Source organism: Anguilla anguilla, chromosome 3 (genome assembly GCF_013347855.1).
Source record: "Anguilla anguilla isolate fAngAng1 chromosome 3, fAngAng1.pri, whole genome shotgun sequence".
Taxonomy (NCBI): Eukaryota; Metazoa; Chordata; class Actinopteri; order Anguilliformes; family Anguillidae; genus Anguilla; species Anguilla anguilla.
Genome location: NC_049203.1, coordinates 18,547,199 through 18,572,285, shown reverse-complemented (window position 1 = coordinate 18,572,285; position 25,087 = coordinate 18,547,199). Strand labels below are relative to the sequence as shown.

General features: G+C 40.5%; 1 protein-coding gene across 4 annotated transcripts in view; it reads left to right on the top strand.

The window, feature by feature from the left end:
• The window catches only part of LOC118222986 (contactin-associated protein-like 5), a 93,715-nt gene that overhangs the window by 56,697 nt on the left and 11,931 nt on the right, over positions 1-25,087 (top strand). For all 4 annotated transcript variants that reach the window (XM_035409013.1, XM_035409014.1, XM_035409012.1 and 1 more), the window contains exons 10-21: positions 673-844; positions 8,819-8,925; positions 11,386-11,505; positions 12,668-12,868; positions 16,373-16,529; positions 17,663-17,790; positions 18,025-18,195; positions 18,519-18,737; positions 19,066-19,305; positions 21,730-21,954; positions 23,840-23,973; positions 24,537-24,624. In XM_035409013.1, the coding sequence (XP_035264904.1) occupies positions 673-844; positions 8,819-8,925; positions 11,386-11,505; positions 12,668-12,868; positions 16,373-16,529; positions 17,663-17,790; positions 18,025-18,195; positions 18,519-18,737; positions 19,066-19,305; positions 21,730-21,954; positions 23,840-23,973; positions 24,537-24,624 (1,962 nt within the window). The remainder of the gene's footprint in view (positions 1-672; positions 845-8,818; positions 8,926-11,385; positions 11,506-12,667; positions 12,869-16,372; positions 16,530-17,662; positions 17,791-18,024; positions 18,196-18,518; positions 18,738-19,065; positions 19,306-21,729; positions 21,955-23,839; positions 23,974-24,536; positions 24,625-25,087) is intronic.

Below are 25,087 nucleotides of genomic sequence, written 5' to 3'. Positions count from 1 at the left end.
ATCACTGCTTGTGGTTTCAACCGTCTCAAACTATGAGTCTTTGGCCCCGCCTCCCACTACTATATCTGTCACTGTGTCCACCTCCGACTTCCTACTTGCGCGTGGGAGGCTTAGTAACAGACTAAAACCCTTATGCCTCACACATCAGAGAAATCCAGACTTTTGGGCCTTTTCTGGACTAAGCCCAGTCTCTATTGCCTACCATACCCCACTGAGAGAAATTATACTGTAAGGAAACCCTCTCTGCTTGCAATACCTCAACAGAGGTAAATGAAATGTTCTAGAGTGCTATAATTACACTCTACATGCGCTCAGTCGATCAAACGCGCTGACACTAAATTGCATAATTGTTACATTTGTGGACAGCTTCAATCTCTCTTTAATGTAAGCTTGAAATGCTTCAGATTTGCATCCCCCAAAACTGTGGTGATAGTGACTGAATTCACAGAGTGCAGTGTAGCTTTATTAAGTTTTCCCATACGAAGGCTGATCATTGCAATCCCGAGTTCCCCAAACTCAGCTCATGAATATCCACTCTTTTGTTCTTCTTGAGAATTCTTATAAGCTGCTTCTCAAACTTTTGAGAAGATATCTGCTTTATGAGCTTGCCAGATGTTTCTATCCCAGAAAGTGTTTCTTGAGTGAAAGTTAAGCTTGTCCATATCACTCTAGGTTGCCCCATGACCCAAAACAATCCAGGCTGCAAAAACCCCACATTGGCCTTTCAAGGGTGCATGCGTCAGATGTTCATCAACGGCCAGCCCGTAAACCTCTTCCATGTGCAGAAGGGCCTTCTGGGGAACTACAGCCAGTTGCAATTTGATGTCTGTGGCATCCGTGACAGGTAAGACAGTTTGGAACCTTGTTTCAGCATGGCACAAATTGGGACGCCACGACAGGCTAAAGCCTGCATTCTTTCTGCCTCTGTCTCTTTAAGACCCTTTTCTGTCAGCAGGCTTTTGGCACATGATATCTTCATGTATTCAGTGCTGTTGGCAGAGCAGTCTATTCTCATGTGCTTTTGCTATTAAAAGGCAAAGCACTGTCTCTTCGGAAATGGAGATAATTGCTTTGCTGCAGCAGTTTAACAAAAAAAAACGCTAATATTAAAAGGCTTCTGATGCCGTCATCACACTTATTCAAATGCTGAATTCCCTTGATGCAATATAGCTGTTGTACGTTTTATATATTTTTGCATTATCTTCCACTTTTTCACATGAGCATCACAACTGCTTTTAACACAGCAGGTTGCAGTCAAATTACCAGTACCATGTCCATTTTGAGTGGGCATATGTGTGTGTGCGCATGCGTGCACAAGCGTGCGTGTGTGTGTCCGTATGTGCCTGGGTATGTGTGTGATTGTGCGCATATTTTTGCTTTTTAATTTACAAAAGGCAGCGCTGTCCAAGTGGGGTATAACCTGTCCAGAGGGGGTATCCCGTTTACTAGGTAATTGGGTCCATACATATGTCTGTACTCTCTGGATTTCGTTAAAAGTCAGGACATGTTTTCACACTTCCCAGGCCCTGCTGAAATTGAGGAAGGAGGCTTTTGATGTTTCCATAGGTCTGACAGCTTTTACTGTGATTTGGCTCGCCGCACTTTTTCGGAGTGCTTTGACTGACAGGTGAAAGGTTGACTGACAGTAAAGTCAAATTAAGCTTGAAAGAGACCCATTAAAGTTACACTGGCTGAAGGCTTGTTAATGAGCTGGGTCCTGCAGCCTGGTTGGTCTCTAATTATCAGCAGTTCTGTTGGGACCCTATGGATAATTGACTGCTGAGAGCAACTGCATGAGAGTGAGTCATCACCCACAATGCCCCAGTGCTCACGCCACACTGAGAGAGTGAGAGAGAGAGCGGTATATTTCAACCTGCCGCAGTTAGAAGAGACAGAGTGGCATCAAAGACAGTGACAAAATCTTTTTTTTTTTTGTTGTTTTTTTGTTTTTTTTGTTTACACTTTCAAAACATTAATTACTATTTTATCATATTTTTTTATTTATACTATTGTTCATATTTTACTTCTACTGTTACATAACTTGTTGCTGTATGTTTCCTGTTTGCTTTGGCGATATGTACTCAATGTATTTCATGCCAATAAAGAACATTGAATTGAAGAAAGAGAGAGAAAGAGAGGGAGAGAGAGAGAGATTTCCTGGTTTCTACCCCAGAAGAAACCAATATCACAATATTCCTTCATTAGTACTGTAAACAGCTGTCATGACTACAGGATGTTGGCAACAAATAGAACATTATTTTTCTCCCTGAAAATGATAGACACCGACAAAATGGACAAATCGGGGAGGTAATTTTTTAATAGAACGTGCTTTAATGTACAGCCACTTTCCTTACAGTATCGGTTTGGTGTTGTATTTGAGTTCATTCTTGTAATGTTTTAATTAAATGCAATACCTAATTCATCTTCAGTGATATGTGAGCACACGTGAGCACAGCAGTGCCTGCCAGAAGTTCTGTGCCAACTTAACTTTTCTCTAAACCAACTAACAGTTAAACTAGTTTTAAAAATGCATATCATAGTGACTAATTCCTAGGCAATGTATTGTGTAACAGGTTGCAATATTCACATGATTAGTCACTTGATGAGTCACCATGGCTGTCGTGCTCATTTGTGGTAATTGTGACCATATGAGCAGCCCTATGGGCAATGACAGGTGATCTGGCTGCTCACATTCAGTGTGACAGTGTGGTACAGACCTTTCCTTGTCCTCTAATATGTTTTCATATTTGTCTCCTCTATGTTTTCTGTGTTTTTTAAATTTGCATAATTTATTTAGTCAAGGCATGCACCATACTCCAATAGGAGACATCAGTCAGGAATGTGGAGATTTGCTGGAGAGGGCTGTAATTATAGTTTGCACAAGAAGAAAAGAAATATCTGAGGTTGGACAGCTACTGCCGCCTTGCTCCAAGCTGCGCTTTTCAGTGATGGCAGACATGTCCGGACTCCTCCATCACAGGCTCCCGCTATTAAATCATTCATGACCAGCTGGCATCGGACTGGCATCAGACTGGCTCCTGGCACACTGACTTTGACAGTTTTGGAACGTTCGATATCAGCTTGGGCAGATAACTGAGGCGCTCATGGCCAGGCAGCTGTATCTCTCTCTCTCTCTGTCTCTCTCTTTTCTCCATGAGGTCAGAAGACTCCCCTAGATACCTGCTTTTTGCAGGTGGAGATCAAACAGGCAACACACCACTAGTATCACCTGCATGGTGCCTCTGAACCTTGTCTGCACCTTTTCCCTTTCCTGATCACAGAGATACATTATGAGGGAATATATAATATACAATGCTCTCCAAAAATATGGTGGAACAGTTGAGTGAAATTAGTTATTTTTGCAATGTACTTAAGGCATTTGATTATCAATAGCTGGCCATGAGACAAAGGTATCATATATCATTCCATAGGACAATATTGCTATTTTTTAATGGACATCACCCATTACATTACATTACATTACAGGCATTTAGCAGACGCTCTTATCCAGAGCGACTTACACAACTTTTACACAGCATTTTACATTGTATCCATTTATACAGCTGGATATGTACTGAAGCAATTCAGGTTAAGTACCTTGCTCAAGGGTACAATGGCAGTGTCCTACCCAGGAATCGAACCTATGACCTTTTGGTTACAAGCCCAGTTCCTTACTCACTGTGCTACACTGCCGCCAATTACATTACATTACAGGCATTTGGCAGACGCTCTTATCCAGAGCGACGTGCAACAAAGTGTATAACCATAACCAGGAACAAGTATGATGAAAAACCCTAGAGAGAAGTACCGGTCCAAGTGCAGGGAACAACCGCATAGTTCAACTTGGACCCTGAAGGTTAAACTGATTAACACTAACACAAACGAGAACAGCAACAGTCTATGGAAAAATACAAGCAGTAGTTAAGACAGGTGCATTAACTAAGTCACCTACGAAACAGCCTAGTTACAACCCTAAGCTTATAGTCATTTAAGAGATTACAGGGAGGTAGGGAGGGATGGGGAGAGGTGCAGCCTGAAGAGGTGAGTCTTCAGTCGACGCTTGAAATGGGTCAGTGTCTCAGCTGTTCTGACCTCCACGGGGAGGTCATTCCACCATCGTGGGGCCAGAACAGACAGGAGACATGTTCTAGAAGCGCAGGTGCAAAGAAGGGGAGGTGCCAGGCATCCTGAGGTAGCAGAACGGAGGGATCTGGCTGGCATGTAGGGTTTGAATATCCTGTGGAGGTATGCTGGGGCTGATCCCTTGACTACCTGGTATGCTAGGACCAATGTTTTAAATTTGATGCGAGCTATAACAGGCAGCCAGTGGAGGGTAGTAAGCAGGGGAGTGACATGGGAGTGTCTGGGGAGGTTGAAGACCAGACGAGCTGCAGCATTCTGAATGAGCTGCAGGGGTCTTATGCCGGTAGTCCAGCCAGAAGAGAGTTGCAGTAGTCCAGGCGGGATAGAACCATTGCTAGAACCCAGTCTTGTGTGTGTGTGTGGACTGTGAACAGTAGATGATACATAATTGCACTGTACAATGTACCAAGGCTTTACTTCTATTTTTATTTTTTTAAGTGTGGTAGTGGTCTGTTACTGTATTTCCTGCAATTTGATAGGTTCTGCAATATGTTATTGTATCAGGGATTAAATACAACGCCAGCTCAGCCTTTTAGTTTTCTCTAAACAGCTTTATATATGTATATGTGTTTTTCTCCTACACTGTATACCCAGTCAACCTCAGACTGCTTATCAGGGAATAGGAATCAGCTGAGGTATAAATATTCTCTGTTTGCTTTGAGTAACAGGACTCCATCTGGCTCATAGTCTGGCCACATAAGTCCTTGTCCCATGTTTGTCTTAGTTTTCCCATTTTGCCCTTTGGATCTAAATTTGTTTCGTCGATGACAGAAAAGCAGGTCTGGTCTTGCAGCGATATTATTTTTGTCACTCTCTCTGCCAAACAGAGCCGCCAGAATTGGGGGGTGACGGTGCTTCAGTGGGTCTCATTAGGCCCGTGTGGTGTGCTCGGCATTGATTCGAGTGATTGATTTCCCGAGCCCAGCCGGCGTGATGAGTGCGCTCTTGGGAAAAGCCCGGACCGGCAAATGTGCACAGAATTGCTGAGGACGAGTGCAGCACCCCGATTTAGGATCGGAAGTGTTCAAGAGATTTATTTTTTTTTTAATTTTTTTTTTTGCCAAGGGCATTTCTCATTTAATATGGAGAGCGTGAAATGTACAATAAATGTATGACCTTACCAAGATCTGCCAAACTTTTTGAAATCCATGAAATTTTGAAGAACTTTTTTTTACATTACTCATATCATTAAGGGATAGGTTTAATGGAAAAATAAAATCTTCTTTTTGGAAGGTGCTTCAGGGGTCTGGTTCCTTGGGCTTTGGGAAAGCTGAGCTGTACTGTATGCCCACTAAAATTTCATGATCCAGGTGATTCCGAAGACAGGGATCTGCAGAATGGTTATTGTGATTTTATGGTCCATGAGAGCCTGTTTCAGCAGGAGAGTAAAAATAGCTCAGTAGTAATTAAACCAATGTCTGAAACATTATCCAGACCATGCTTGATTCACTCTGTACAGTAAATGGGATTGAGATATCCAAGCTGTAAGTACTGTTATACATAAAAATAGATAGCCTTCTTGGATTTGATCCACAGACAAAGTAGCATGAAATAATATATGCATGCTTAAAAGGCCTGTAATTGTGTAAATTAAGATGGCTTGAAGAAACTGCTATTAATCATGAATTGTCTGAAGTCCTCTGAGATAGGAGGCTTTTTTCACTCCATACAGTGTCTGATTTAGGGCAGTCTTTTCTTTACCATAGTTGTTGACATCAGTGTTGTGGCCTGACACCTTTTGGGTCCCAATGAGGAGGACTAAGGATTTTCTGAGGAGGGCTGTCCCCCATGGCACAACAGTAGCACATTCGCAGAGCATTTGACAGATTGAGTTCCAGCTCTTCCTGGATCTCATGCCCGTCTGTCACCATAGCAACGTTGCCGTGGGTTACCACCCATCTCTCTCTCGATTCACCGGGGCTACCTAGTCCACTGTTCTGAAATGGGTCTGCCTTTTGGGAATTAAGCGTCTGGTCTGGAATTCTGAAACACAAAATGCTGAAAAGGAAACTGAGGGAAATGTATCCCGCCACATATTTAGTATTGTCTCAGATCTGAGCCTTGATAATTCAGAGAAACGGAAACGATTAGGTAAATGAACACTCAGTATTGATTATGACATACTATGTGTGCTCACTGCACCTGCTCTTCTTTGCAAGCAGCTTCCTGTCAATACCTTCAATGGCTCCCGTGTCATTTCCTGTGGAATGCAGAATGCATAAACTGCTGCAAATTCTCTTCCCAGAGACACATTTATAAGGAGCGCATGATGATAACTCAAAGGCGTGGCAGCGAAGGTGCGGGTCACCATGATCGGATGCTGATCTGCGAATCAATAAAATGCGACACGCCTTACCTGTGTAGCTGGGAATGCAATTTTTATTGTTTGTATTCATATTCTTTTGCATCTGCATTTATGGAAGCATATCATATATGAGATCAATAGCACTTCGGAAAATTTAGGCCCGTTGTGTTTTGTTATTCTCGGCCACAGTAAAAGTAATGGATTTTTCCTTTGAGCACAGAATTACATCATAAAACATATCAGCTAGGTAAGCAGAGCAAGAAGGTGACAGCGCAAACCAATTCGACATGAGGGCCGCATCTCATTCTGAGAAATTGTCATTCTTTTTCAGGATGCATAAATGCAAAGCGCATTTCTTCTGCTTTGCAGTCACTCTTTTTGACGTGCAAGACAATATCTATAAACATTTTTTTTTCTTAGATGTGTAGTTTGTATTTATATTCTACTTATGTTTTCTAAGCAATATATTATTATTTGTTCCTCTCAGTTTGTAAATTGGTCTCTTGGTTCTGGTTACCTGAATGTCCCAAACCAAGTGAGTATTGGACTTCTTGTAAGTTCAGAGGATCAAACACTGAAGTTGGACACAGACCAAAGATATTCTACTTTAATACTAGATATTCAGCTCAGTGTTCCATTCAACCTCCTTTATTCCACATCTAGGTTTGATCGCAAAATCTTTCAGCGCCACCTACAATGTTGTGCTAGCTGTTGAGGCTCAGTTGCAACTATGCCTCTTTAAAGAACATTCCATTTCCCAAAGAGAGGGGGCACAGAACAGGCCTGTGGGACAGCAGGTGTCCAGGACCTCTCTGTGATCACAAACTCTGTTGCTATTGCTCCATCTCTCTGGCCAGATCAGAACACTTCATAGGCCCATAGAAGGCGTGGCCGCATTAACGCTATGGATGCAGGAAGGCTTTTGTTTTCTCTCTAGCTTCCACCATTTCAGCATTAGACATCTATAAGAGAATGAATTGTGTCCTGTCAGACGGCCAGCAATTTAATTACATCTGAAGAACAGTTATCTCTTCAGCATCAGAGTTACTTGCATGAAAAAGGGCAGCCCCTTGATTATATTTCAACAGAGCTGACAGCCCAAACTTTATGGCTTAATCAACCTCTTTATGTGTTGAGGCTATAGGTTTTATATATCATTATTTTTATGATGACTTTATTTATTTTATTTTTTGGTTATTTATTTCACCCCTGTCACCTTACTTCTCCTTCTCCAGGTGAGCTTCCTTATGTCCTTAATATCTGCAGTGTATTTGCACAACATTCTAATCCTGTGATTATTATGAATTTATTCTGAATCGCTGAAACATTTTAAAATAGTGTTTTTAAAAATATTATAAAGTCTTGATTTGGGGTTTAATCCAGAATTGGCCAAGCAAATAATTTGCTTTGCTGCAGTTTTTTTTCTATCTTTCATAGTTCATTATAGTTCATTTTCCACTTTCACTCACATTTTGACAGAACTGGTTGCATTTTATTTATTTATTCATTTATTTATTTATTTATTCATTAATTTATTTATGATTGCACAAGGTCACAGGCAACACAAAAATGGGCATCAAATGTATTTTGTTAATGTACCAGTATCTTCATACATTCATATAAGCATATATTAAATTCATATTTTACATTTGTCATGTTTATATAGCAGGTGCTGGAGGTGTAAAAAGCTGGTAATAACTCTTTGACTGCAACCTATGTCAGGGATACTCAACTCAGGCCCTCAGGGCTAGTAGAACTGCTGGTTTGTATTCCTCCCCTGACTGGTTTAAAACTGATGCACCTGGTTAGTGCAATCTCTGATCAATCAGTGACATTATTGGACTATAGACTATCAGGCAGAAGAGAAACCCAGCAGTAGGGTCAGATTTTACTATCACCAGCATAAAAATCCCACCATAGCATTTTGCATTTGACTGACTTGAATTTTGCACATTCATTGCTCATAATACTTTGATCATAATAGCATTTGACCTTAACAAATTTCAAAGTGTTTTGAATTTAGCATTCACCAATATTAATGAAAAAAACCATTGAAAAAGTAGTATCATAGTAAACTGCTATGATATGAGTATGGCTACTGAACACATTAGGAATATGATAGTCACAAAGCACATTAGGAATATGATTGAAAAAATCTTTTTCCATCATTCATTCCTCCTGAAATACTTCACAGAGATTGTCTCACTATGTAATCTCGGCCATTGCTCTCAACCAGGTGGCTTCAAAACCATGGGAATACTTGCAACCTTTTTAATTGTTCAAAATGCGTATTTAATTATTATTTCACTTTTTTTGGAGGTGGCTTTTGGTGTTCTTCCTCCTCATATTTGGAGACTGTCTTCTCCCCAGGTGTCTGCCAAATTTCTGTGAGCATGGAGGCCAGTGCTCTCAATCCTGGAGCTCCTTTTACTGTGACTGTTCTGGGACAGGGTATACTGGAGCTACCTGTCACAACTGTGAGTCACTGTGCACCCCTTCCTGTCTTACAAACCTGTCCTCACCTCTCCCAGTCACATGCTCATTCATTTATATAGAACACTCATGCGGCCACCCCTTGCCTACGCTCAGCCTCAATGCTCAACCCTGTCACATTAATTCAACCTATGTCCAGGCCCCAATACGTAACCCTGTCACACTTATTCAACCTACACCTAGCTCAATACAAAATCCTGTTACACTTGTCCTTGTGGGACTCCATTTCCCACAATTCCCTGCTCAGATAATATCCCTCCTACTACTCTTGGTGTTCTACCCTGGAATTGGCTACAGGGTAGAGCACAAATAATAGTAGGAGGGATATTATCTGAGCAGGGAACTATGGGAAGTGGAGTTCCACAAGGATTGATGCTGAGACCACAAATCTTTGTCATTTATATCAATGACCTTGACGGGGACATAGAAAGTACATTAGTCAAATTTGCAGATGATACAAAACTGGGAGGCCCAACTAATAGTTTGGAATCTACTATAGTAATCCAAGAAGATTTAAACAGAATCCAGAGGTTGGCAGAAACCTTTCAAATGAAACTCAATATAGCCAAATGTAAAATTCTGCATGTGGAAAATAAAAAACATTAGGCTGGATTACTTAACGGGAGGAACAAAACTGGAATGTGCTCAATTTGAAAAAAGACTTTGGAGTGATAGTTGATCAGAAACGTTCAGGTTCTAGGCACTGTGCTGCAGCAGTTAAAAAAAAAAAAAAAAGGATGCTGGGATATATAGTCTTATTGAGTATAAACCCAAGGAGGTTAAACTTATCTTATACAATACATTTGTTAGACCACACTTGGAGTATTGTGTGCAGTTCTGGGGTACTACAAAAAGACATAGAGACTCTGGATAAGGTTCAAAAAAGAGCAACCAAATTGATTCTTGGTGTGAAAGATAAAAGCTATGAGAAGAGTTAAGATGCTTAATCTCTTCAAGCTTAGTAAAAGGGGATTTAGGGGTGATTTGACTGATGCTTTTAAATTCATAAAGGGGATTAACAAAGTGAACTACAAGAGATTCTTTGGGCTGTTAAGTTCTGTTAGTAGAATGAGGGCACAAATGTAAATTAAGGTAGGTAAAAGGTCAATTTTGTACAGACGTTAGGAAGAATTTTTTTCACGCAGAGAGTAGTCAATGTGTGGAATAGCCTGCCAGGTCACGTAGTAGAGGCAGAAACTCTGGTGATTCTCAAGACCAAGCTTGACACGGTGTTAGATAATATCTAGTCTATAGGTGGTCTGAGCACAAGGTACAATTTAGTCAGAAAAATGGCAAATATTTTTGGGCTGAATGGCCTGTTCTTGTCATTATGTTATGTTGAATTATGTTATTCAACCAACACCCAGCTCCAATAGACATCCCTGTCACACTTATACAATCTACACCCAGCCCCAATACACAACCATGTCACACTTATTCAGACTACACCTAGCTCCAATACAAAACCTTGTTACCTTGATCAACCTACACCTAGATCAGTGATTCTCAAACTTGGTCCCGGGGCACTCCTGTGTATGCTGGTTTTTGTTCCAACCACAATTGCAATCCAAGAATTTTAATAAACTGTTAATTTTCCTTAATGACCCTTTTCATTTTTGAGGGATTATTTACCCTCTTAAACCACATTATGTCAGAAATAGTTATGCATATCATGAATAATAAAAGTCCCATATTCACATTGTGCTTATTGTGGTATTTTGCAAACATATTAAATATTGTATGCAAATAAGTAAAATAAATAAATAAGTTAATTAACTGATCAAATTAAAGGCTGAGTTGAATCAGTAGGCTCCTCAGTGGGGGAAGTATGATGAAATTGTGGACACCTGGCTGACCATTTGGGAGATTATGAAGAATTAAAATACAAAGCAAATGATAATGAGCCAAACCTGTATTGTATTAAAAGGATTAAGGAAAAAAATGATGAAAGAACTTAAACACATGTGTTCAGCAAACCTATTTGAGCATGGCTACAACAGAAACCAGCATTCACAGAGGTCCCCAGAACCAAGTTAGAGAACCACTGCCTGGACTACATGTACTATGGACAGCTGTCAAGCCCTGATTCAGCCTACACCTATACTACAACTTTTCCTCTATAAGCAACTCCCCAAGCGTACCCCTGCTATTCTAAGTTACAGTAATTTAAAGCGATTTTTCTACATATCAACTAAATGTTCCTAATGTCACGGCTTCTACTTCTTCATCGTCTTCTTCTTCATTATTGTGTTACCAACTAATCAAAAACTGCTTTTAAAATAAGACAGTAAAATAATTTTATTTAAAATAAGAACTATAACTTCATAGTTCTGTTGAAATGAATATTTCTCTTGGTGTGAGTGGCATAATAAAGAGCGAGCAGCTTGTGAGGTGAGTAATTTAATTGAGAATTCCCGCAGTACATCCTGCCCTTGTTTCTGCAGCCATTTATGAACCTTCCTGCGAGGCATACAGGCAGACAGGAAGCACCTCGGGACTCTTCTCCATCGATCCTGACGGGAGCGGTCCCCTCGGGTCCACGCTGGTGTACTGCAACATGACAGGTAACCCGCTATCCACCCCTGGAACTGGTCTGCCCTCTTACCTCTGTGGCCCACTCACTGTTTTACTCTCTGCAATGGGGAGCCAAGAGCAGCAGGCAAATTGCGCAAAGATCCTAAACTCATATCTACCTATCCTACCTGTGTTAATTTCTATGCTTTGTGCATAGTGTTGCCCTTAGAACTGGGGAGGGGAGGGTGGTACTGTGATCTGCACAAATACAGAGAAGAGTGGCTGGATTCAATCAAAGCTAAATTTGACTAACTTTTAACAATGCTTTATTTTTCTTCACAACCATAGTTTGGTGAGTTGATCAGCAGTCACCAAAATGACAAGTTTTGATTGAATATGGGCTAGAGAGTATATAGCAGTATGTATTTAAGTTTTTCAAATGCTTAAAATTATGAATTGAGAAAGAAGGTAGAGAGAAAACATTTATGAGAATGTCAAAGAAAACATTTGCATATGTGCATATGGGAATACATATGTTGGTGTGTAGGTGCACAAATTAGTATGTGTCGAACAGCTTATATATGGCTCATTCCTTCTCATTTACTAAGAACAAATAACTGAAATGAGTCTTCTTGAGTTACCCATGGCATCAGTACCTGCTGTAATCATATTAGTGATCAGTGTGCTTTGGTTGTCTAAGTGATCACTGTAAAGCTGACTTTTTTCAGAGAGGATTTTGAAAAATTCTTGTGGATTTACTCATAGTTTGCTTAGGCAGACTTCAATTAAAGAGACAAGTGGAGATATACATTCCATTCAGCTCAGCAAACATTGACAGTACATAATCATAGATCTGTGCATACATTTAGGGAAAGCAAACTCACTATCCCTTGCCTGCATATTCATTTCAGTACACTCGTGTTTCGATCAGTTATAGTATATACTTTATTCAAATTATTAAACAATTTAACTCCGATATGTATTGAATACTGTAATCGAAACAATTTATTGAGTAATTTGTGAATGACACAAAATGTGTTACGGGTTACTATCTCTTATGAAGTGGAGTATAGTGTGGCAAATGGTTAAGGAACCGGGCTTCTGATATAAAGGTTGCAGGTTTGATTCCTAGCTGAGGTGATATTGTTGTAGCCTTAAATTGGCTAAATGCGGAAATGTAAAGTAAATGTGTTCCCTCTGTTGTCCATGCAGAGGACAAAGTGTGGACAGTGGTTTCACACAACAGCACAGAGTTGGTCACGGTGCAAGGATCTACGCTGCAGAAGCCCTATGTTATGCACTTCAACTACAGTACCTCACCACCACAGCTACGTGCCCTGGTGGCCGGATCAGAGTACTGTCAACAGGAAGTGGTGTACCGCTGCAGGAAGTCCCGCCTCTTCAGTAACTTGGGTGAGTCTTAGCCACTCGGCTCTGCCCCTCTACCCTCGATCCACTTCTGTTTCTTGCCTATGGTTTTGTGGGCTTTGCCTGTCACATCTCGCAGATAACATCCTGGAAGTTCCCCAGGCAGAGTACTAAATGAGTATGCTGGGAGAACATCTTCTCCTCTCTCTCTGATGATAGTGTCAGTTCACTGAGATACACTCCCCAAGAGTATGCCTCTTCTCTCTCTCCAGTTCCCTCTTCTGGTTGGGTCTCCTGCACTCACTGCCTATTTATGAAAAATGAATGCAGTCAGCCTCTCTAGAGATGCAATCTCTGCCACTGCAGACAAGCTCTCACTCAAACCACAACCCTCAGTATCTTATTTTAAATCTGCACTGTGAATCACAAAAGGAATCTAAACTAATGTATAGCCAACAGTTCTCATTGAAGTTATCTGGTCAATTATTTTGTAGTGCCATAAATGATATACTTTCACAGGCTAACATTTAAATTTTTTTTTTTTTTTTAAATATGTTTTGTGTTTTCTCAGGTTCCATTTGTATAATATTGCATTATGTATAAAGACTTGAAACCAGTCAATGTGACAAATATGCAATAATAGATGAAATCAGGAATGGCTGGGGCAAATACTTTTTCACAGTAATGTAAAAAGGTTACCTGTCCTTAAAATGTACTCTTGCTGGAATTGGATGCTAGGTTTCAGCTGTTACAGTTATGCAGTCTCTGTGTTGCTATAACAAAATAATGTTTTTCTGAATGCCAACTAAAGAAAAAAAAGAGGGTTGGTACATGGGGAGGTTATGGAGAGGGCTTCAGGCGATTAGGGACAATATAAAACCATCTACAGTACATGTAGTGTTATTTTGGGGAGACCTTGGGCATTTTAAATGGTGTTTAAAATGTATTAAATAAATTAATTGTACTCAGTTTCTTCAGTGTTTGATGGTAAATGTGTCCAGCCAGTTTGCTTGCTGCATTGACATAGCCTCATCTTCTGGATGCCCTAAGTAATTAATGGAAAAGAAACAGCCACCTGGTCACAGGCATTTACAATAAGCACACACCTGTTCCGTATGGTAGGCTATTTGCTTGGTAAAAGCTTTCCTGGGTGTTAAAAAACAAGCTTTCCTCATCAGTTTGGATGGTACCACAACTCACTTCATGGTTAGTTATGTGGCTGCTTATGCAGTTTTTTTTTTTCATGAATAAAGCCACATGCTTCAGAACCTGATGCTGCAGCTGGTCACACCTCACTATTGGAAATATGTTTCCTTGATTAACATTAGTCTGTGAAGAACCTGTGCACACACGTTATATTTACTATTACAATTATTCCGCACCTCTGTTACAATCATTCTGACTAGGTGGTATGCATGTAACATCAGACTATTTGAAGTAAAATTTCATAGAGCAAGGCTAAATATTATCTGAGTAAATGAGCAAAATCCAAATACTGTTATATGTATATCCATCCATCCATTATCTATACCCGCTTATCCTGAGCAGGGTCGCGGCGAGTGCTGGAGCCTATCCCAGCATGCATTATTATATATATTAGTTACTCTCCCCTACTCTACCACGCTGATGAAGTCCCCTGCTAAGAATGGCAACTGCCGCAATAGCAATCTTGTAACACCTGCTTTTCCCAGATGTTAAAAACAGCCAGAATTACCTTTGCCGCATCGGCCACCAGCCATGATAAATCAGGTGTAGCAGGTCATAGGAATTAATTTCCATTATTTATTCCCATATTTTTGCGGTTTAGCATCAGAACACCCTAAAATACATATGCATTAACCCAAACACGTAAATTTTAGGGATGCGCAAACCTTCGGTGTGTCACATAAGTAAATATGGAAAAACAATATTTGTCTTATTAGCGTCTATAAAAGCCTTGCAAATTCTTGGTAAATATGGCCCAAAAAGTGTTTCTTTTTTACACAGAACATTTATCACGCTACCAACCTTAAGACTTAGAATATTAACAGTCTTAACGCTGAATAGAGAAGGCAATGTTCTGTTGTTTATTTTTAACCTCACCTTACACAATGGAAAATTAACCAATGAATTATTGAGAAACACCAAGGAGCCTGAAGTTTAATGATCTAATGACATAGAATAATAAGCAGAGCTCCAGCATTGGCTCATATTTAAATAGAATTCAGTATGTGCTAGTGTTGTTTGTTGGTGCATTAGCATCCAGGCCTACTCTCATAAACAGAATGTTTATTTGATTTTTTCATCATTTAATCTTCCTCACCAACTATGACAGTTCATCAAAATCTACGAGAATTTCACCCTCTCGCAGGTCCCCTTAGATATTAAATCCAATTCTAGGCAAAGTCAAATGTGATTAGGTTCCTCTCGACAACTCATAGTTTTAATGGACTATGTAACTTTGTTAAAAATGAAAAAAGTTAGATTTTGCTCTCATAATTATTGGAGAATATGCAATTCTATTCCAGTCAGCTGAAGTTCCACAGGGAATGAGAACAGGGAGGTATGACAGACTGCAGTCCTGTGCTGATATATCATATTGGGATCATGTTATTATATATATATATATATATATATATATCATTTAATTTCTTGTATTATTAGTATCCTGTACAAAATTTATATTTGTAATCAAACAATCCATATGTAGTTAAAGTGCAGATTCTCAGCTTTCATTTCAGGGTATTTTAATACATTTCACCATGTAGAAATAACAGCACTTTTTATACATAGCCCCACCATTTCAGGGTGCCATAATGTCTGGGACAAATGGCTTTCGCAGGTGTTTCTGATTAGGTATGTGTGTTCATTTGCTTATTTTCTGCAAGTATAATACAGTTTAGAGTACCTCATTTTGATCCTAGGGTTTTGATTGCCTTTGAGGTCTGTTATTGGTGTTTGTCAGCATAAGGACCAGAGCTGTGCCAATGAAAGTCAAAGAAGCCATTATGAGGCAGTGAAATATTTTGTAAGAAAAATAAACCTCTAAAATACATTGGCCAGACCTTAGGCTTACCGAAATCAACAGTTTGGAACATCATTAAGAAGAAAGAAAGCACTAGTGAGCTTTCATGAAAACGGAGAGTCTGCACTGTAACCACATGTTTAATATATATATGTGTGTGTGTGTGTGTGTGTGTGTGTGTGTATATATCACATTCTGATATTGATATGAGATCATGGACGCATGAATAATTCTGCCCTGGCTAACCTGCAGAGCTGGCAGCACAATAACACAATGGTACCAGATGCCAGCAGCTCTGACTCCTGTATTTTGCCCACTCTGCAGAAGTGACCTAGTGACAAATGACTACGACTCCTTAGGGGGATGAAGCCTGCAGGTATCCTTGCTCAAGCTTGGCATTATCAGAATAGTTCAGTCCAAAAAGTGAAAACCAAAATGCCTTATGGAAGATCGGCTCGTCTTATCTCTGTCTGCGGCTGTAATCCTGCCAGGCCATTTTTTTTGGGAATTTGTGGGGTTACTCTGTGCTGTGGGCTGTGTTGCAGATGGGACCCCCATGTCCTGGTGGGTGGACAGGAACGGGGAGAGGCGCACCTACTGGGGTGGATCCCTTCCTGGGGTGCAGCAGTGCTCCTGCAGTCTGAACGAAAACTGCATGGACATGAACTACTTCTGCAACTGTGATGCAAACAGGGACTCATGGTAATGCCACAGCATGCCGCCTCTGCATTATCACCATGTCAGAGGTTTACAGAAAACAAACACTAACATACATTACATTGCAGCCATTTAGCAGATGCTGTTATGCAGAACAACTTACACAAACTATCCATTTATACATCTGGATATATGCTGATGTAATACCGGTTATGTACCTTGCCCCTAAACTAAGGGGCACAATGGCAGTGGACAGGAATTGAACCTGCAACCTTTTAGTTGCAAGTTCAGTTTGCTAACCATTGTACTATCATGGCAAGCTCCTGTTTTAATATAACAACAATAGTATCTCAGTTCAGTTTAAATCAAAGCTCAGTCTTTTTCATATGTGCTCAAAGATCATGGGAGTTCCAGTGATACAGATATGTAAAAAAAAGAGTAAAATCTGAGAATATTCCGATTGACAAATAATATTGTTTGTGATAGTTCCCATGTGCTGCACTTTGAGTACCAGCTTTTTTCATTAGAGAGGAGGTATATTGTATAGGAAGGGCAGATAATTGGGAACTCTTGCTTAGGGGGGTATATGGGAGAACATGTGTTTTTATATTTAATTATATTAAGATATTAAAATTAAGTATTTATTTTTAATGTCTTCTGTAGTACTCTACTTGTCTCTTGTGATTCTATGGAACTGTAGACACTACGATGCAAGACAAATTTCTGAACAAACAGACAGTAAAGTATCTTCGGATTGTATTGCATCATTTCGTATAAACTTGTTCAGTCCAGGGAAATACTGGTGGAATAGCAGCTTGGCCCTGCTGCATTGAGTCTGTTTGTTCCTGTTTTACACAGTGAGGGAGCAGTGTCCCTTCCAATGCAGATTTTACTCCTCGGGGTATTTGCAGATATTCGCATCGTAGGTTCTGACTCCAGGGCCTGGCCCAAGGGTTCTCTGCAGGGCGTTTGTAATGAAACTCATAAAAACTGCAGAGGTACTACTGCAGGGGATATATATTTGCACAGCAAACATCCTCAGTCCAGTTTTTTCCCTCTTGTGTAGCCTGAGGTAGAGACAGGCTCTTGGGACAGAGGGGGGGATGTGAAAGTAGATTTGATAGGCGAGAGAAGGAAAGGTCTGTGAGATTTCAGCGGGGATCTGTCTGTGTTTACAGGACCGACGACACAGGCCTGCTCTCCTACAAAGAGCACTTGCCTGTGAGCGAAATTTTGATTGGAGACACAAACAGGACTGGCTCAGAAGTCATGTACAGAATCGGACCACTGCGTTGCTATGGTGACAGTAGGTAGCTTGTTCTTTGGAGAAAGTTCAAAATAATAGTTATGAGTTACCTACAATGTTTGTGAACATTAGCTTTCATTCTCTTCTGTTGTTAATTTCAGATTGTTTAAAAGTACCTATTGTCTTACTGTACAAATGAGTATATTTAAGAAATTCAAGTATTCACAGTTTGTTCAGTGAAGAGTAGTCGTTAAATTATGAAGTCTGAAAATCTGTTTTTTTTCCTGCTTTCAGGATATTTCTGGAATGCAGCTTCTTTCTATCAGGAGTCGTCATACCTCCATTTCCCTACCTTCCAGGCTGAGCTCAGTGCTGACATTTCCTTCTACTTCAAAACTACAGCGCCCTCTGGGGTTTTCCTGGAGAACCTGGGCATCAAGGACTTCATCAGGGTGGAGCTGAGCTGTGAGTCTGCCGATTGTGAACAGGAGTGAGGTGGACCTGAGCTGAACACCAACTACAAATGTCTATTCTAAGATGGCCACCATTGATTGTTTGATATCAATTTTGATATCAATATTTTCAAAGGCAGACCTAGATTTTGCCAGTTTTAATTAATCACCTATAGACAGTGCTTTGTATGCATGAGTAACTTGACATTTTGATACATTTAAATCATTTTTTCTGGAGATTCATTCTTAACAGGCACGGGCTAGCATTACATTGTGATTTTGCGCTGTCATGCACATCCCTAAAAGCTCGTCTCTGTTTGACGCTAATCCACTCAGCTCCATCTGCCGTGACTTTCACTTTCGACGTGGGGAATGGTCCGGCCGTTCTGACGGTAAAGTCCCACGTGCCCCTGAACGACAAGCAGTGGCACTACGTGCGGGCGGAACGCAATGTGAAGGAGGCGTCCCTGCAGGTGGATCACCTGCCTCTGCGGTTTCTGGAGGCCCCGCCCGACGGACACTTCCGCCTGCAGCTCAACAGCCAGCTTTTCGTAGGTAGGAGCAGACAGAGCTGGTTACCTGGTTACCCGTCTGACAGAAGCAGAGCTTATTCTGCCTCGTTCTTGACACCTGCAGCCTTCTGACACATTCAGCAGTCTGACACCTACTTCTAAGACCTACATATGCCTTCTAAGACCTTCAGAACTGTTCTCACACCTTCTGACACCATCATTTTAAATTGTGTTGAAGTTTTTGTTAACTGTCTGTTCCTGCTACAGGACAGACAGATACCTGCCAAGTCATCCTTCTTTGTTTGTTCATCCTCCTTCTTGTTCTTCTCTTGTTCTTAACTCATTTATAATCCTCCTTTCAATCATTGCAGGAGGGACAGCGTCCAGGCAGAGAGGATTCCTGGGCTGTATCCGAGCATTGGCCATGAGCGGGCTAACCCTTGACTTGCAGGAGAGGGCAAAGGTCACGCCAGGAGTGAGCTCTGGGTGCCCAGGACACTGTAGCAGCTACGGTAGCCTGTGTCACAACAGAGGGAGGTGCGTGGAAAGCAACAGCGGCTACGTCTGCGACTGCACCCATACTGCCTACAGGGGACCCCACTGCAAGAAAGGTACGTCCCCAAAAACAAGACTGAATGCCCAAACTGCCACAGTCTGAAGGATTCATCCTTAAACCTCATCTTAATCTTAAAGTCACCATGGAGTTTTTCTTTGAACTAATGAGGATAACTTGTGGGAATCTTTTTAAGGAAAAGCTGTGTGAATAGAGGTACTCTGTTTTCAGTTTTGTACTGTTTTAGCCTGGCTTCTCCTTTGACAAAACCAGAAGGCTTACATGCACAATGACATTAATGCAGTGTGGGTAAGACTCTGAACATACTGCAGCCTGTTCCGCAATGTTATGAGAGCATGTTATGAGATTTTCTTCCATTTAGTTTGCTTTAGAATACGTAAACAGTCTAGTGTGAAATTTATGAATATACAGTATATACATTTAAGGCTCCCAGATACATTTTTTCAGGAATATTTTTGTATTTCTGACACTGCCTTGCTTACATTTTTATCAGCTCACCATTCTGGTTTCTGTCATAGAAAGTATAATGCTCTCTCACAAACAAATATCCCCAAAAGTCACCCCACATGTTGTTGTGATAAAATAAAATGTGCTCAGGTTTATTTTCTGTATGTAATGTATAGAACAAGTACAAAGCTCAAATCTAAACAACTATGTGCTATTGTATGTATGATTAAATGCAACAGAAAAGTGTGTTTTCAAATAATCCTGAGATTATGCAGATAATCCTCTGGACTGCCAGTCGGAAATTGTTGGAAAAAAGTAGATTAGGTTACACGACAACGTATGCTGTAGAAATACTGTATAAGACAATCGGTTAAGACAGTTCATTCAAATGGTTAGTCACCCTGTTATTAAGATATATTTAAGTTACCAGTCCAGCACCAATGAGAGTAAGGGCCAAAGTACCTGTACAAAACAGTGATCTCCTTGGGAAAGATTTACACTACATTGAGAAGTGATTACTGTCCTTTTGGCAAAAGTGATCATATACTTTTAATTCTGATCATAGAGTCAATACAATTTCTGATTAACACCAGTATTTTGCAGCCAGTTTTCCAATTAACCGCATTAACTTGCTGTACTATTTATTTAGGATCCCCATTAGCAATACACAGTGTGCAGCTAATCTTCCTGGGGTCCAAACATAAAATACATACGAGATTGTATAGTGAGACATAAAATCAAACGGACAAAATAATAAAATCAAACAGACAAAATAATACAAGACAATAACAATAATACGAAACAGTAACAGCTGGCCTATACCAGCTGGAAGTCTGGTGATGAATTGTGTAGCAAATAATTTGTTCAACATAACTCCATTTAGCAAAAACTATTTGTATTCTGCCATTGTTTACATTTTCACATACATATGAATAGAATATAAATATAGCAATTGAGCAAATTGTTGCCATCCCACATGAGGGAGGTTGAACCAGAATTAGCCGGTGCTAGCTAGTGGGTGGTTGTTATAAATATCCCTTCTCATTTTCTCATCTTCTAGTCTACACATGCCTATTGAGACATCTGTGGGGGTAAACTCCAGCCAAACCAAAAGAGAAACAGTGATAGTCACTAAAACCTATAATGTCTTTATCTAATGACTTCCTTTGATGGCCAAATCCACATTTCACCCTATTTGCATTCATTTTCATTAAACTTGTACTGTAGCAATACAGCATAAAAATGCTTTCATTTGGTCTTTAAGACTTAGCCAAAAGGTCTTGCTCCACTGTGGTCACACTTTATTAGCCCTTAAAGGGAGCATGTTAGGATTTTCAAAATGCCGACTTGGTTCCGCGGGATCAAAGGGTGAACGTGTAAGGCGACGGAGGAACCCGCACTCTGCCGTTTCCCTCCTGCCCCTCCGCGTGGATCCCGCTCCCCGCTCGAGCGTGGGTTCCAGGGCCTGGGTTACCGGCACATCCTCCGCAGGGAGGAATCTCATTTAAAGCAGCCTGTTTCTGTGCCTTTGCCCCGCCAGCTCACCGGCTTTCCACCACCCATCATTATAATGAGAGAATCCTAGCGCTGTCACCGCGGTCTTTATCTCCTCAAACCCCGAGCTGAGAAATGACTGGCGCCCGAGCCGTTTCGGGGGGCCCTGATTAAAGCGCGTGTGGCGCGGAGACGGGCCGACTCCGCCCTCGCGGAGCGCCGCTCGCGGATGGCACCCAGTCGCGTTTCAGTCAAAGCCCCTTACATGTTTCGGCACAGCTGCGTTGTCATTACTATCTGCAGATTATCATAAGGATTTATTCTGATTTATAATACCGCTTTGAGTTATTGGAGGAATTTGCATATGGATGAGCGGGTTCTTTTCTCAGTTTTTTCCGCGAACACTTTTTGGCTGTGGAATGATCCCGCATCTCAGTGTGAAATGATTTTCTGTGTCTCTTTTTTTCCCCACCTCCTTGTGCCCCCCCCCCATCCCCCCCCACCCCCCCCCATCGCTCAGAGGTGTCTGTGTCTTTCGTGAGCGGGTCCTCAGTTACCTACACCTTCCAGGAACCGTTCTCAGTCATGCGCAACAGAAGCACTCTGTCCTCCGCCATCTACGCAGAGAACGCCAGGCCCAGGGAGAACGTGGCATTCAGCTTCCTGACCACCCAGACACCCGCCATGCTGCTCTCAGCCAGCTCCTACTACCAGCAGGGCATTGCCATCATCTTGGCCCGCAATGGTATAACACTCATAACTATGTGTGTGTGTGTCTCGGCGTGAATCTGAGTGTGTGTATAACCTTGTGTTTGTGTGTGTGTGTGTGTGTGTGTGAGTGTGTGTCTGTCTATCTGGCTGTCTGTCAAACTGTGTGTAATTGTTTTCAATATCCCCACATGATAAGATAATCTTTTTTGCTTATTCAATGCAAACCAGCAAGCCGCCCAGGTAGTTAACTGTCTAGCCATCACAAGCTCTCCTAGAACAACAATTATGTTGTGTTGCTCGTCATTTCAGAATTCAGATTTCTGAGGTGGAAAATCCAGGCTCAGAAAATAAAGTAATCTCCAGTATTTTGTTCCAGTTACCTGGATTTGTTAATTAGCGCAGTCTGTATTCCTGGGTGGAAGAAACAAGTGGCAGGACTTTTACTTTGTGATCCCTGGAATTTCCACCTCTGGATATGCATTTTTTTCTTGCAAGTAAAATCAAATCAGCCTGTCACTCTTTAGTATCTTAATTATTCCTGTGGAGGCCAAAGTACAAAACTAGAAAGAAGCAATATCACACTAAAGAGCTACCTGGTTAGGCTGGCAGAAGTGAAATTGTGAGGGTCCTTGATTTTTGATACGGCACTGTAAGTGTGGGTTGTACACTGCGTCTCTGTATCAAGTAGCAGCTGGCACGCCCCAGTAGGTGGCAATCGCTAATTTGCTGATTGGAAGAAGGGCAGTATAATATCTGTAATCAAGAAGGTCCAGCCGAGCACATATATCCACGTCTGTGAGTCTGTGATTCTCTATGGCAGTGTTTAAGTACCTGTGACTGAGAACAAATCGCTGCTTTTTCAGTCCACTTAGAACATGAGACTTTCCACCTCCGCTCTGAATCAGCCATGTGGTGCTGCTCGAAAAAACCCGCTGGGTTCTATACTTGGAATTCCTCACAGGCTATTGCACTGAGCATCTCCCGGTTCCAGATTTGGTGGCAATTCAGGATTCGTTATCATCAAGGGGCCTTAATCATTTCTGGCAAATCTCGAGTAAGGACGCGTTTATCAGGCATGGTGGGGGACGAGAGAAAGAGAGGAGAGAGAAATAAATTGAATTGTTGCTGTATTACCAGCCTGGATGTTTGGGAAAGTGCTGCTATCTCAATGGATTTGTGGAACTTCTTTTAATTACATTCACATGCAACACTCCAGCAGGTTTATATGCATTTCTACCTCTTCAGTGTTTGAACAACAAGGACAAGCAAGGACTCATCAGTGAAGGATTTTCATATCTAATCAAACAAATATTTGACTTTTAAAGAGTCAGTCTACTAAAGACTTCTCTCATAATGTGATAGTTGAAGCTAATGCTTTCTTCTAGAATAGTTCTGAAGATTATATATATATATATATATATATATATATATATATATATAGGCATAGCACATTGTGCCATATATTATGAAAAAATGTTTCAGACAACTGTAAATTTTGTTGCCATTTATACATAGATCATGTTTTTATACATGGGATAAATATGACAGGTTTTTATAACACAAAAGTTTGCAGTTTGGATTATTTCCTACTTGTCTTGCACCTATAAAATTAAACTATAAAAATAAAATTATAACAAATAACTGATTTTTTTTTTTTTTTTTTTTAGTAGCCGGTTCAATGGTTAGAATTATGGTATTTGAAGAGTGATTCCTGCTGTTCGAGCCTCAAAATGCATTGTGGAATGTACAATTTAGAATTTAGAATGTAAAGAAGTTTTGATATCATTTGTTAATTATTTCACTACTTTTACCTCACCTACATTTATCACTACGTGTATCATGAAGATTCATGTTACTCTTCAAAAGACTAGCATGGGTGATTTCTTAAAGTTCCTTGGCTGCTAATTTTCTTTCTCCAGGGAGTCTGCAAATCTTCTACCGACTCAATAAGGAGAGGGCCCCAGATGTGTTCACCCCCACATATGGAAGCCTGGCTGATGGGCAGCTGCATTGGGTTCGAATGCATCGGGAGGGGAAGGATATTTATGTCCAGGTAATTGGTCCTTTTTCTAAGCTTTGGCTCTTTTTGTCACAATACCATAATCAATTTGCAAATGGATCACTGTGGTTTAACAGTGTATTCAGCATCTAATATTTATGGAAAGCTCTTAATGACACAATTTATACAATACCTTTATAAATGTTTTATCAGTAATCTCTAATTCGAATGAGCTAACTGTGTACCGTACCAATCTGCACAATGATGTAATGAAATATTAAAGAACGTTGATTGCAAATGTATATTGGTTTTGATTTTATCTGCCAACATTTAATGTACAAACCTATATGATGTATACTATATTGTTGGCATAAATACAATAAGTGTTTAGGCTTTTGTGAATAACCTCTGGATTGAATCCAGCTGACTTTAAATGATCTGTAAATTGAATCATTTGCATGTGTCATTGGCTTGCTCTCCAGTGTTCATGAAATGCCCTTGGCTGCTGTTGATTCAGAAAGCAAATGAACAGCAGCTCTTCTCATATCCTTAGATTTAAAAAGTGTTTTATATGTATGAATGCCTTGACGCATTAATTTATTTTCTTGCTATACCAGATTGACAAGGACATCAACCGAAAATACAGCCTGTCATCTAACACGGAATTAAATACAATCAGATCCGTGACTTTGGGCAAAGTCACAGGTAAGCCGTCCTGTGGCATTAAACCTCCATGGATAATTTCAAAATGTTTGGTATGTAACGTAATAAAACCCTGCCCATAAATCCTGACAAAGGGTCCTATCTCCAGAAGAGGTGATATAATACAGACAGCTGTTTTAGCTCTTTTAAGTGGTGTAGTTTTATCTTAGTCAGTCCAAATGGCAGACTTGATGCCATATGTTAAGGATATTGTAGCTCCGTGCAATGTGTATCTTTATAAAGTCATCACATTCTGGAATAAAGCATGTCAGTGTCAATGATGCAATGATGCAGCCCCCATGGAGAGCAACTTTTAATGGACGCAAGTTCTTATAATATCAGCTGTTTACATGTGATATAATGCAATTACCCAAGGACTAATTTTGGATTCCATTAGCTACTGCGTGAAGTTCATAATTAAACTATAATTAAATAAATTAAGTGTTTACTCTTCCCACGGGTAGCA